Source organism: Diaphorina citri, unplaced genomic scaffold (assembly GCF_000475195.1).
Source record: "Diaphorina citri unplaced genomic scaffold, Diaci psyllid genome assembly version 1.1 scaffold376, whole genome shotgun sequence".
Lineage (NCBI taxonomy): Eukaryota > Metazoa > Arthropoda > Insecta > Hemiptera > Psyllidae > Diaphorina > Diaphorina citri.
Genome location: NW_007377811.1, coordinates 168,616 through 183,027, shown reverse-complemented (window position 1 = coordinate 183,027; position 14,412 = coordinate 168,616). Strand labels below are relative to the sequence as shown.

Genomic DNA, 14,412 nt, shown 5'->3' with positions numbered 1-14,412 from the left:
TTCATGGAGGTTCATTCGAGTGAACTTATAAGCTGGGAGGTGAGAAAAAGTGAAGCCTACGTGCACTTTAGCAGTTCTTCATCTGACCACAATGAAGTGAGAGCAGCACCTGTCACTATTCGGCAAAGTTCGATTTTGATCGGATATTTCCGGAAAAGCAATGCGCGTTCAGAGTGCGCTGAGTGCGCAAGAAATCAGCTGTTTCGCCATCGCCAAACGCTATCAGTAAAAAAAAAAAAGAAAACAGGAAATTCAACTAATTTAGTTTGAAGTTTGTGTTTGTGAATTGATTAGTGATAAGGTGATAACAGAAGTCGGTCTTCTAGTTGCCGTGTCGTTGTTATTATTTTCTAGGACAGTTGGTATGGGGTGTGACTACTAAAATAACATCAAGAGAGATAAAAATTAACCTTTTGGTCTTTTCTCATCTACTGTAAATTTTGCTTGTTTAAATCACTTTTTTGTAGCAAAACACTTGATTTATCCGCAGTGCAGTGTTCAGTTTGTACCTTTTTTACAACTATTTTCTTAGTTTTTCTTTGAAATCGAGTCCATCATGTCTGTAGTACAAAGGTTATCGTCCAGAGTTTCAGGACTCTTGAGCTCAAACTTGGGAGCTGTGAGTTCCCCGCTCAATGAATCGACCAAGAATTATTTCACATACAGTTTGGAACCATCTCAGCCGTTGCCTAGAGAGCCCAAGTGGTGCACTCCAGAAGAGGCTGTGCAATGTATCAAATCGGGAGACACAGTTTTCCTCAGTGGAGCTGCATCGACACCAATCAAGCTAGCCGAGGCAATGACGGAACATGGAAAGGCAAATAAACTGAAGGATATTACTGTGTGTCACATGCATACAGAAGGAAAAACCATCTCAGCCGTTGCCTAGAGAGCCCAAGTGGTGCACTCCAGAAGAGGCTGTGCAATGTATCAAATCGGGAGACACAGTTTTCCTTAGTGGAGCTGCATCAACACCAATCAAGCTGGCCGAGGCAATGACGGAACATGGAAAGGCTAATAAACTGAAGGATATTACTGTGTGTCACATGCATACGGAAGGAAAAGCTCCCTACACATTTTTTTTTTTTTTTTTTTTTTTTTTTTTTCTATTGCTGCTGCAAAGTTCTCGATAACTTGATTGGGGTTCAAACCCACAAGCATCCTCCTCATCCTTACCTCATTAGTAGGTATGTGCTCTTTATATCAACTATGTACTTTTAATGAATGTCTTCCCCAATAGCTACATACCTACAAATATTATCAGGCTCTTTGTGTGTTCACCTACTTACTTAGAGTAAGACCTGTAAAAATTAATAGCAATGAAAATCAAAGGGCAAGGTTAATTGATAGGACATTCTTTGCCTCTATACCCTTATCACAGATGATAAATACTGCTTTGTTATTAAAATATTATGCTAATGCTGTGTGTAGCATGATTTTTCACCTTAAGAACATAGTGATAAAATCTTAAAACTTGGAAAGGAAAAAAGAGAAAAAAAAAAGAACATTCCCTCTCACCCAATCTGTCTGTGATGACTCGCTGAAATTTCTCGGTCCACTCTTCTGTCTCACTCCAAGGCCCATGATCTATGGGGTACGGTTTCAGCCCATCTAGCTCAAACAGGTGCCCGTTGATTGGAACATAGCTGACAAAGTGAAATGCTTCTCCTGTTGAATATCTGAAAGAAAAGAAAAAATATATCATAAATAAATAGACAAAATAGATCCACAGCTAAAAAGAAAATTGTAAAGGTAGGATGGAATAAAATCTTAATAGAAACTATTTTTGGAGACGGAAAGTAAGTTAAGTAATATGAGTTAACATATGTTCATCCTAAATTAAAAAGGAAAAAAAAAATCTTCCAAAAAGGTAAGTACTGCTGTGCTCAGCAAAAATGCTGTATGTCAAAAAAAAAAAAAAATCAATTTTTGTTTGTGGTGCCAAATGGTTCCTATGATCCTAAATTTTGATCCTATATTTTTTTTTTTTTTTCTTTATCCTAAACCGCTTAAAAACCAATAAAATGTTTTGCCGTATGTCAAAAACGTATGTTTGCAGTATAGATTGAAATTTTTAAACTCAATTTCCCAAAAGTAGGGTTTTTCGACATATGGCATTTTCGCTTAGCACGGCAGAGTAGGCATTAAGTACCTACCTAGTGCTTTTTTTTATCTGAGCTGAGTCTACATCATTTAGGTATAAACATAACCTCCAACCTCCAAGTCCAATCAGGGCTGTATGCAAGATTTTGTCAAGGGGGAGGGAGGGTCCAAACGGTGATGGATGCTCCAAAGAAACCTCAGCGGTTTTGGTGTGTCAGCTCTCATATAAACATGGGTTGTAATACTCAGCGGTTTTTTGGTGTGTCTAGGCCTTTAGAGATATGGTAAAAGTTAGGGTAAATAATACTCAATTAAGCATCATTCAATAGGATAAGGAAAGTCGTGTGATGTTCACACCAGATTTTTTTTTACATAAAGCTAAATCAAAATTTTGAAGGTGTAGGTACCTTCAAAATCAAGCCCCCCCAAAAATTTAGGCAAGAACCGCCTATGAGGTTAATTGATAGGACATTATTTGCTTCTATACTTACCCTTATCATTATAAATCACAGCTGATAAATACAGCTTTGTTATCAAAATATTCTAATACTATGTACTTCAGTATGAACTATGTACTTATTTACAGTAAATAAAAATAAGTACTTTTAAGTAATGATCATGATAAATGTAGACAGGTACATGGTAAAGTAGGTAGGTACCTATAGGAAGTAAATAATAACAAAACACAGTGGACTCTTTGATGGACCCAATCATTCTCAAAGGCCATAAACATACTTTGCTCTGATTAGGTAAAAATAAATGAATTTATAAATAACCTCTTCTTAATCTTGTTGATGTCCGTACATAGATGAAATTGATGTCCGTACTATTACCATTGCTGGAATAAGGAGTCACTTTCTGTCGGGACTCCACACCCCTTGAATATTATATAGTTTTCTATTTAGTAATTTTAGTTCAAGTTAGATTAAGATAGTTAGGGCATACAATGTACATAAGTTAGTAAAGGGTCCACCCATGTATTAAAAGAAAAAAAAATTCTGAAAACCACTGTTACTCATATTGTTAGTTTGGAGAATCAGAATGAAAATAAATGCTTGAGTTCCAGCCTCTGCTCAACACAGAAGTTCAAATTTGGAATAATATGATTATTGATTTGGGTTTCCCAACCCCAGTAGCTCAGTAGGTAGAACATTGGACTTGTAAGCTAGGGAGCTGGGATTCAAATCTCAATAGGAACATGAAAATTGAGCCATCTACAAGTACTTGTTAAGAATTTATTAGACTTATTAGGTTCCTACTTAGTACCTACTTACATTGTTAGTTTGGAGAATCAGAATGAAAATAAATGCTTGAGTTCCAGCCTCTGCTCAACACAGAAGTTCAAATTTGGAATAATATGATAATTGATTTGGGTTCCCCAACCCCAGTAGCTCAGTAGGTAGAACATTGGACTTGTAAGCTAGGGAGCTGGGATTCAAGTCTCAATAGGAACATGAAAAATGAGCCATCTACAAGTACTTGTTGAGAATTTATTAGACTTATTAGGTACCTAAGTAGTATCTACGTACTAGAGTATTATATATAGAAAGTGGAGTTTTATTTTTTACTTTCCTTGACCTCAAGGCTGAATTTTTTTCTGCATAATACTTCCTCTGGGGTTTTTTTTTTTTTTTTTTTTTTTTTTCATAATACTTTATGTAAGTAAGCAAGCTATCACCTCTAGGTTACACAGTAAGAATAATAAAAGAAAACAACCAAATAAAATGTCCTACACATTGAAAAGTGAAATGAATATCTAGTATCTCCCTACCTACTTAATTACTGGAAAGTGAAACAGTAGGTAAGTCCCTAGTGTAGGATTTTGTAAAGGTCAAGGCTGGTCACTTTTCTCACGTGTGAATGACATGGGGACAGGTGACCCAGTCAGTAGCTAGGTAGGTAGGTACACTTCATATTAAAATGATAGAATTAAAAAGGCTCATTATGATCTTTAAAGTCAATATTTAAGGGTATTTGAGTGAAATTTCGAGTGTATGGCCGCCATACACGCCTTATATGGACGCTACGCCACTGTTAAAATGATGGAATTAAAAAGGCTCATTATGATACTGTGATATCCACAACAATTATAGAGAAGCTTTTGGTCTTGATTAGCCACAAATATTTTATTAATGATTTACTTGGTTCACTTTTTTTTATGGAAAGCTAAAGAAAGGGGTACTACTGGTACTTATGTATGGTATGTACATACATGGATACTATGTAGTGCTTATGTATGCTACATGAGTAATTACTAAGGATTCCTGTTATATCAGGAGTAGGGGGGTAAGAAAAGTTTATAAAGAAAGGAAACCCTTTCAAAGAGGTTGTATGGTTATAAACATGGTTTGGTTAAAAAGATACCTACCCACTAAAAATGCCCTACAAACGAGATGAAGAGTGATTTATATTTATTTTTTTTAAGAGGTTTGACAGAGGGAACTGTAACTGCTAAGGTCTTATCATCCCAAAATCAAAGAGAGAAGGGAGACAGGATAGGAGAAAGCCACCCGTTCCAAAAACAAACATTGTCCGTTCAGGATAAAAATCTGCCGCAAGCAGGAATCGAACATGAGGCCTAGTGCTTGCAAGGAAGACACACTAAAAACCAAGTTAAATAGGCTGGCTGTGGGAAAGAAATTAAACAGCTTGAATAAGTTCCTACACGCTACACTCAATGTAGCATGATTTTTCACCTTAAGAACATAGTGATAAAATCTTAAAACTTGGAAAGGAAAAAAGAGAAAAAAAAAAGAACATTCCCTCTCACCCAATCTGTCTGTGATGACTCGCTGAAATTTCTCGGTCCACTCTTCTGTCTCACTCCAAGGCCCATGATCTATGGGGTACGGTTTCAGCCCATCTAGCTCAAACAGGTGCCCGTTGATTGGAACATAGCTGACAAAGTGAAATGCTTCTCCTGTTGAATATCTGAAAGAAAAGAAAAAATATATCATAAATAAATAGACAAAATAGATCCACAGCTAAAAAGAAAATTGTAAAGGTAGGAGGGAATAAAATCTTAATATGAAACTATTTTTGGAGACGGAAAGTAAGTTAAGTAATATGAGTTAACATATGTTTCATCCTAAATTAAAAAGGAAGAAAAAAATCTTCCAAAAAGGTAAGTAGGTACTGCTGTGCTAAGCAAAAACACCGTATGTCAAAAAAATTGATTTTTGGTTGTGGTGCCAAATGGTTCCTATGATCCTAAATTTTGATCCTATATTTTTTTTTCTTTATCCTAAACCCCTTAAAAACCAATAAAACGTTTTGTCGTATGTCAAAAACATATGTTTGCCATATAGATTGAAAGCTTTAAACTCGATTTCCCAAAAGTAGGTTTTTTGACATACGGCGTTTTTGCTTAGCACGGCAGAGTAGGTATTAAGTACCTACCTAGTGCTTTTTTTATCTGAGCTGAGTCTACATCATTTAGGTATAAACATAACCTCCAAGTCCAATCAGGGCTGTATACAAGATTTTGTCAAGGGGGAGGGAGGGTCCAAACGGTGATGGATGCTCCAAAGTTCTGGAGCCTTGCCTACAATAAAGGGGAGAAATGAAGGCTTGAGGGGGGGGGGGCTCCGGGGGCTCCCTAAATACAACCCTGAGTCCAATATTACAAGTTCAAGGTACAACAGTTACAAGATCCTTACCTGCCACTGCTAATGGAATTATTCTTGTCCAGCTTTCTCCGAGCTGAAGCATTAGCATGTGAGTTATGAGCCTTAGCCAGTTCCGGAGTATTTCCAATTGCCCAGCCTTTGTTTTCTGGGCACATACCACTTGTATGCTCCTTGAGACGATTCAATGTGTCTCCTAGGAGAAGGAAATTGATGTTGTATTATTTTGATCTGATGTAGATAAATAAGTACCTAATGTCTTGAGGGAATATTTAGCCACCAGTAGCTGTTAAAAAAATGCCCAAAAAAAAATTTTTAAAAAAAAAAAAAAAAAAAAAAAAAAAAAAAAAAAAACAACCGAACAAAAAAACTTTCAATAGAGGATAGCATATTGTCATGTTATTCTAAGTAGGGATACCATTATTTGTCCAAGCCCCCCTTCTTTCTGTTCTTAAAATTTTAATAATAGTCACCTTTGAGATAAAATGATGTTTTACGACCTTTAATACCTATTACACTTACCAAGATGAATATTGGAACAATTCAACAGAATCGAGAGGAGAGAGTGAGTTGCACAACTATTTGGTACCATTTGCTGAGCAAAATTCAAAATTCTCTTGTGTATAGATTTTATTGGTTTCAAATTTTCTTCGGATGTATAACCGTAACTTTCAATTGCATACCTCAATATTGCATAATATGTATAATAATAATAATGATGACAATCGATAAAAATGATAATAATAAAAACAAGGGAAATGAATGCACTTCGCCTCCTGACGTTTGTATGGATACCTTTGAACCTAAATTCTTCCTAAACAACACATTTGATAAGCTAACTTCAATACAACAGATAATGGTTGTTCATGATGATAATGATTAAACCATGAGCTCATGTGTTTATTTCTAATGTTTATGATAATAATAAAAACAAGGGAAATGAATGCACTTCGCCTCCTGACGTTTGTATGGATACCTTTGAACCTAAATTCTTCCTAAACAACATATTTGATAAGCTAACTTCAATACAACAGATAATGGTTGTTCATGATGATAATGATTAAACCATGAGCTCATGTCTTTATTTCTAATGTTTAAAATTGTTTGATTAAAACTGTTTAACGACACTTGTTTTAAATCATATTTAGGTGAGGTTTTCTCGTTAAAGGGCTTGAAGATTCAATAGGTATTTACTGAATTTTTCTTTTTCTTCTAAATTCCAAACGCGATTTGAAAAATCTGGTGTGAACATCACACGACTTTCCTTATCCTATTGAACGATGCTTATTTGAGTGTTCTTTTACCCTAACTTTTACAATATCTCTAACCGTTTTGTCGCTATAGCTGAAAACCGCAAAAAACGGTCGAAATCTGTATTTGAGTGTTCTTTTACTCTAACTTTTACAATATCTCTAACCGTTTTGTCGCTATAGCTGAAAACCGCCAAAAAACGGTCGAAATCTGTACCAAAAGCGGTCAAAATACCGCCAAGCGCAGCAACCATCTCAACCAAACGTTTTGTGTTGCATCCAACACCGCCGATTGGACCAAGCCTACTTTTGGACCAATCTTGTGTCAGGAAATAATCAAACGATGGGAAGTCCCAGTACCCAGTGTGCATGAATCAGTTGGAAGTTGTAAAATAAATAAAAAAAAAGTTGATAAATGGAAAATAACCAGAAGCCGCGTTCACACGAGTTGCAAGTGACTAGCACCAATGAGATTCCGCTTTGGACGTCCACACTTGCTCCACAAAGCGGAATCTCACAATCTCATTGGTTCAGCCATGTTGACTATAAACACCCAAAACCGACATAAAGCGGTCAAAATACCGCCAAGCGCAGCAACCATCTCAACCAAACGTTTTGTGTTGCATCCTTGTCACATATTTTGTGAACTACATACCAAATTTCAAGTCTCTAGCTTGTAGAGAAAACGAGCAGAATTCATACATATGTGTACCATGTAAATAGATAAGTAGGTAACTACTCGTACACTAAACGAACACTTAGGTACATAGATCCATAAAACGGGTACAAAAAGCCTGATAACTGGTCTTGCTAGAGAAAAATTGAGAATGGCTGATAAACAAAATATTTGTGATAAGAAATGCCGACAATATTGTGTATTGTGAACTTGTTGGCCTAGTAATATAGTCACTAGTTATAAATTACTAGCCTAGTTATAAAGTAGAATGGGAATCAGTGATAACGCGCTTATGCAGAAGGTCCCAGGTTCGATACCTTGGGCACGAGTACCAATTTTTTCATTGAGATTTTCAGGGTTGTTTTTTACGTCAGTAACTGCTAAGATTTTTAATAAAAGAGGTTTTACCCACCAGTCGATTTTTATTGAGGGGGATTTTACCCAGGTGATCCATTCGGATACCAACCATGCGCAACGTTGCTTCAGTGATTAGAAACTGGTGCAACTTGCTATCTCCGCTGGGGCTGGACTCTTGCTTGTCTCTAGTTTGTGCAATTCTTTCAAAATACGAGGAAAGAATTTTAATTGTCTTTAAAGAAGCATGGGTGCTTGTCACAAATGCCGTTCCTCCTCGATTAATATACTACGCTAAATTTTTTGACTTGACTTGGACTCGAACCAGCAACGTCCAGGCTCCAAGTACTCTGTGCTAACCATTATCCTCTACAGACCGGACGCTCTTTTTTGAATAGTAGTGGCTATTATCCCATTCAGGTATCGGCAGTATTCCCGACGCTGTACTATCCCAGCTGCACAATCATCAGGACCTAGGTTTACACACTGAGATATTATTGTAATAGAGAGTTGTGTGATGTTCACACCAGATTTTTTCCATTGTCTCTAACCTTTTGTTATTATCCCATTCAGGTATCGGCAGTATTCCCGACGCTGTACTATCCCAGCTGCACAATCATCAGGACCTAGGTTTACACACTGAGATACTATTGTAATAGAAAGTTGTGTGATGTTCACACCAGATTGTGTTTTGGCACTAAAAACTGACCATCGAAATTTTGACCCGATTACATTACTTTCCTTCCTATAGGATAAGGAAAGTAAAAATAAAAACAAGCAGATTTTTTTACATACCCTAATTTACAATATTACATTATCATCATGAGAAAACGAGCAGAATTCATACATATGTGTACCATGTAAATAGATAAGTAGGTAACTACTCGTACACTAAACGAACACTTAGGTACATTGGTACATAGATCCATAAAACGGGTACAAAAAGCCTGATAACTGGTGTAGCTAGAGAAAAATTGAGAATGGCTGATAAACAAAATATTTGTGATAAGAAATGCCGACAATATTGTGTATTGTGAACTTGTTGGCCTAGTAATTAGTTATAGTCACTAGTTATAAATTACTAGCCTAGTTATAAAGTAGAATGGGAATCAGTGATAACGCGCTTATGCAGAAGGTCCCAGGTTCGATACCTTGGGCACGAGTACCAATTTTTTCATTGAGATTTTCAGGGTTGTTTTTTACGTCAGTAACTGCTAAGATTTTTAATAAAAGAGGTTTTACCCACCAGTCGATTTTTATTGAGGGGGATTTTACCCAGGTGATCCATTCGGATACCAACCATGCGCAACGTTGCTTCAGTGATTAGAAACTGGTGCAACTTGCTATCTCCGCTGGGGCTGGACTCTTGCTTGTCTCTAGTTTGTGCAATTCTTTCAAAATACGAGGAAAGAATTTTAATTGTCTTTAAAGAAGCATGGGTGCTTGTCACAAATGCCGTTCCTCCTCGATTAATATACTACGCTAAATTTTTTGACTTGACTTGGACTCGAACCAGCAACGTCCAGGCTCCAAGTACTCTGTGCTAACCATTATCCTCTACAGACCGGACGCTCTTTTTTGAATAGTAGTGGCTGTAGTGGTAGATGCCGGGCGTACACATTTGTGTACACCCTACCCTCTCTATTCAAATTGAAATTTTTGTGCCCTGCGTGTGGAATTCACAGCATAGAGGTATTTGTGCAGTGCAAGAAGTGTACACTAGAGTGCGTGGTTGGAGTTTTGTTTACAATTTGATTTGAAAATTGAAATTTTTATTTTGTTTTTTAAAATCCATTGAAAGCTGATCAAAAAGAGGAGAATTTGACGGAATTTATTAAGAAAAACTCAAATAAGTTGAGAAAACCACTATCCAAGTGAAAGTTTGTACTTTCAAGAACATTTTTATATGTGTTTTGTTGTTATCCTAGAGAAATTCCGATAGAAAATCCATGTTGCAAAAATGTTGTCATATGTGTACGTTCGGCTTGTATGAGTTGTAGGTTTTTACAAAACTAGCTACATATGTATATGAGTAATTACAAAAAATGTTATTTTTTTTCTTTTTACCCTTTTTAATTATTATAATTATTAACTAAATTGTTATTTCAATTTAATTGTCTTTTAATTGAAATATACCCACACAAGTTATCTTTAAAATAATAAAATTAGTTTGCTGTTTTGTTTTGCAAAACTTGTACAGGGTTGACATAAACCAGCAAAGATACATCAAAATTCTGGGTAAAGCAAATATTTTCTACAGATAGAGGCCGAATGTACACAAAAAATAACATTCTTAAAAAGCCCCCTGTAGGTAAATGGTAATTATTAGAACATTTCTCAAAGTTGATATCATATCCAAAATATATGTACTAATGGGAAATCTTAAAGAGAAATGAAGGGAGTAATTTTTTTTTCTTCAGGCATCTAGCACTTCTAAAATTGTGTACACATATGTGTACACTCGGTCTGTAGAGGTTATACTACTGAGGTTAGTTTCAGAATACGAGTTTACGAGTACCTCCTATATGTATACCTAGATTATGAATGCTCAGATTACTTGATTTCAATCTAGCTACATATACTGTTTGTTAGGTTTGGTTTTAGTCCTGTTTGGATTATGCCAGTATTAACGTTAACGTAGCCAAGGTCGAACTTATTGACAGTGCAGTTGCTTGTTTGTAATGTCAACAAGTTACAGGGTGACATTAGGGTCATGTAAAACAGGGTCCACACTATGGTCAGTTGGTCAGTCCATGTCGTTCTTCATGGCTGCCAACGTGAGGAAAGCTGTGGCTGAAGGTCGTGGAGACGCTATTCCCATCTTCCTGTCCGAGATTCCTCTTCTCTTCAAACGAGGCATTATCAAACCTAACGTCGCCATTGTACAGGTAAAGTAAATAGTAAATTAAAATCAAATCATGAATCTTTGCCGTAAAGCAGAGGACTTTTCACAGTTTTTATGGGTATCACAGCATTACCAAGTGCATCCTTTACTATTACCTAATTTCTCATCTACTCGTATCGTCAATTTACACTGGTAATGCCGCCACTGGTCGCTACTCGATTAAAGTAGCTACTCACTTGTCCTCACGAGGCTGAGTACACCCCGAACATCAAGCACAGAGCCGAAAAAGAGTTCGACCACGCCGGGAATCGAACCCGGGTTCCCCGGAGTGCAAGCCTAGTGTTATACCCACTCGGCCACGGAGGCTATTGATAAATAAATAGCTGATTCCCGCCCGGTGCAAACTTCATCCTTCATCAGCTCTATCCTAAACTGATAAGGTTCGTTCTCGGATTGCCTTTGTCCTATCCTGTCCTCCTTTTCTCTTCAATTTCGAAACGAAGAAACCTTAGTAGATTCCTGATAACAGTTGGTCAGGGGTAGATCGACATCGCAAAGTAGGTAATGAGTTCAAAGGATAGTGGTAGAATGAAGAAAAATGTATTATAATTTAGACTTATAATTTAGTAATATATGTGCCTACAATGCCTACATACCTGATTGATTTATTATTTTCTGCCTTTCATGTCGTGAACATTAAGAGCGGAGTTTACCAAATCAGAATTTAGATCAATCCAAGATTGAGCTATATTTAATACCCAGTTCAATCCAGAATTGAAGCCATCTCCGACTTTGTAAAACACGGTCTTATCTATACGACTCGTATGGGGATAAGAGGTTTGATAAAAAGGAACTTTAACAAGGGAAGTCTTATCGTCCCGAGATCGAAGAGAGAAGGAGGGTAGGATAGAAGCCTGTCGTTCCGAGAACGAACCTTATTTGTTTAGAATAAAGTTCGCCCCGGACGGGAATCCCGTGACCTAGCGCTTCCAAAGCAGGCGTTCTACCTTCCAAGCTAGATTCGTGTAAGGTTAACCAATCTTTTGGGCAGTTACCCCTACACCTAAGCCTCACAGTGGGCTTTTGTGTATGGAGTTAAGCTAAACATTCCAAGCTAAGCTGACTCCTATAAACTTGACCTTCACGGGCGAGAATCGAATCCGCGACCTAGTGTTTAGATAAGCGCGCTTTCAAGCTGAATAGGCTGACTCCCAGAAACCTGACCTTCACGAGAATCGAACCCACGACTTACAAGGCAGTGTGGGTAAATGATGGTGACTTATGTGTGTGATTTCAGGTATCAGCGCCAGATGAGCATGGATTCTGTTCACTAGGTACCAGTGTTGACTGTGTGAGAACCGCCATCTCCCATTCTAAATACATTATTGGTAAGTATTGCCCTGTTCTAAATACATTATTAGTGAGTAGGTATTAGCGCTGCAGGCGTAATTAAAGAAGAATAGCGAGGAAGGAAAAAGAAGAAGATGAAAAAGGGGAAGAGAAGGAGGAAAATGAAGAAGAAAAATCGCAAACAGTAGAAAAAAATTATAGTAAAGAGGAAACCTTCATAATCTTTGGCAGAAAACTTATTCACACCTTTTTGTAGGTATCTTTGAAATATGACTACCGCTCATCGTTTGATCACAAATAAAATTGGGAAAAGATGTAGTAAAAGAAGAAGATCTTTGAAATATGACTGAAATTTATAAATTTTGAAGAGTTAAAAGGGGAGAGAGATAGGTACATAAATAGTGTTAGCATTTTTAAGTAATATTTTTTTTAAAAAATTTCGGAAGGAACTTATAAAACTTATTTTATGTTTAATATTATCTCTTTTGTTTTCCAGCTCAGGTGAACAAGTACATGCCTCGTACGTTTGGAGATGCTCTTGTACATCAGTCCCACTTTGACTTCGCCTGTCAGGTAACTATCACTTACTTATTGTTAACCACTAGCTACCACCTACTATTAACCCTGAGGTTTAGACGTTCCCATGACGAACATCTAAACCTCGATGTAAACTACAGTTTAAATCAGTCACCAAAGGGTTAAAGTACTTCTAGTAAGTAGGGTACACGTACGTGGGAAATGTATTTTAACCCCTGATGGATCCCGAAATAACCAGTAGCGTGTTGTCTCAGATTGATTATCGGTACGCGAATGTATTCTGGTTTTGGTGGCCAAGTAGATTTCATTCGTGGAGCAGCCGAAGGATTGGATGGCAAGGGGAAACCTATTATCGCTCTGCAGTCGTCGAACGCCAAGACTGGAGAGAGCAAGATCGTCCCGTACTTGAAACAGGGTGAGTTTTTTTCGCACATGAAAGTGTTTCCCACTTGGCCGGTCGACTATGTGTGAACACACCTTAAAACAGATAAGGTTTGAGCCATTGTTTGTGTCCAAAAGAACTTCTCTTAAAGAAAGGCTACTGAAAGAAGTCTAGCTGGGGGGCATTAAACCAGCCTAAAATTTCCCTTGTTAAAGAAATAGCAAAGGTTGAGTGCGAAGAGCATTGTAAATCACCTGCCTCGGTGGCGTAGTGGTCAAGACGCTCGCCTGGTAATCAGGAGGGCGTGGGTTCGATCCCAGCCGAGGTATGGAATTTTATCCTCATTTATTTGAGAATTTGACCACATAATAATAGAGCTCTAAGGGTTAGGTGGTAGAGAACGCCTAAGGCGTTAACCTCGCCTAGTGGTTACCTTCCACTCAAGAGTCTATTATTATTATTAAGAGAGAAGGAATTCGGTCTTCTACTCTCAAAAAATTTGACGTCATCGGTACCACAACTATAGGTATTATACAAGTCATGGGATACGGTTATCTGAGGGTATTTTCATATTATGTCATAACTTCATAGGTAGACACCTAAGTCATAACTTTTTTCAAGCGTGAAATGTAAAGTGAGTTCTTTTTAGGAAAGCCAGTGGCATGGAATATGATATGAAGATACCTACCTACCTAGTTGTTGGAAAGATACCTACCATCCTCTCAGACGAAAAAAAAAAAAAATGTAAATAGGTAGGTACCTACCTTTATGAACTCTAGATCACATTTTTCACCTATCTCTCTCTCTCTCCCTCTCTCTCTCTCTCTCTCTCTTTCTTTCTCCTTCTCCCTCTCTTTCTTTTTCTGTCTTTCTCTCCCTCTTTCTCTCTCTCTCTTTTTCTCTCTCTCTTTCCCTGTTTCTCCCGATTTCTCTTTCCCTACCTATATTCCTCTCCCTCTCTCTCCCCCTCTCTTTCTGCTTTCGCTCTCTTTTGATGCAAAAAACCCCTGTCATGATGGGATTTGTGTATCTTTTCTCGAAAACCCCACATCAAAAATAGAGAAAAAATGCGGAGAAAGAGTAGTAGAGAGAGAGAGAGAAAGGGACGAGAGAGAAAGAAAATAAAGAGACAGAGCGAAAGGGGACGAGAGAGAGAGAGAAAGAAAAGAAAGAGACAGAGCGAAAGGGGACGAGAAAGAGAGAGAAAAGAAAGAGAGAGCGAAAGGGGACGAGAGAGAGAGAGAGAGAGAGAGAGAGAGAGAGAGAGAGAGAGAGAGAGAGAGAGAACA

General features: G+C 37.5%; 1 protein-coding gene across 1 annotated transcript in view; it reads left to right on the top strand.

Moving 5' to 3' along the window:
* The first annotated feature begins 275 nt into the window (after positions 1 to 275).
* LOC103508190 (4-hydroxybutyrate coenzyme A transferase-like) overlaps positions 276 to 14,412 on the top strand; it is an 18,481-nt gene continuing 4,344 nt past the window's right edge. The window contains exons 1-6 of the mRNA XM_026822850.1: positions 276 to 880; positions 5,209 to 5,227; positions 10,752 to 10,897; positions 12,152 to 12,242; positions 12,701 to 12,901; positions 13,043 to 13,156. Of these exons, the coding sequence (XP_026678651.1) occupies positions 557 to 880; positions 5,209 to 5,227; positions 10,752 to 10,897; positions 12,152 to 12,242; positions 12,701 to 12,901; positions 13,043 to 13,156 (895 nt within the window). The 5' untranslated portion in view covers positions 276 to 556. The remainder of the gene's footprint in view (positions 881 to 5,208; positions 5,228 to 10,751; positions 10,898 to 12,151; positions 12,243 to 12,700; positions 12,902 to 13,042; positions 13,157 to 14,412) is intronic.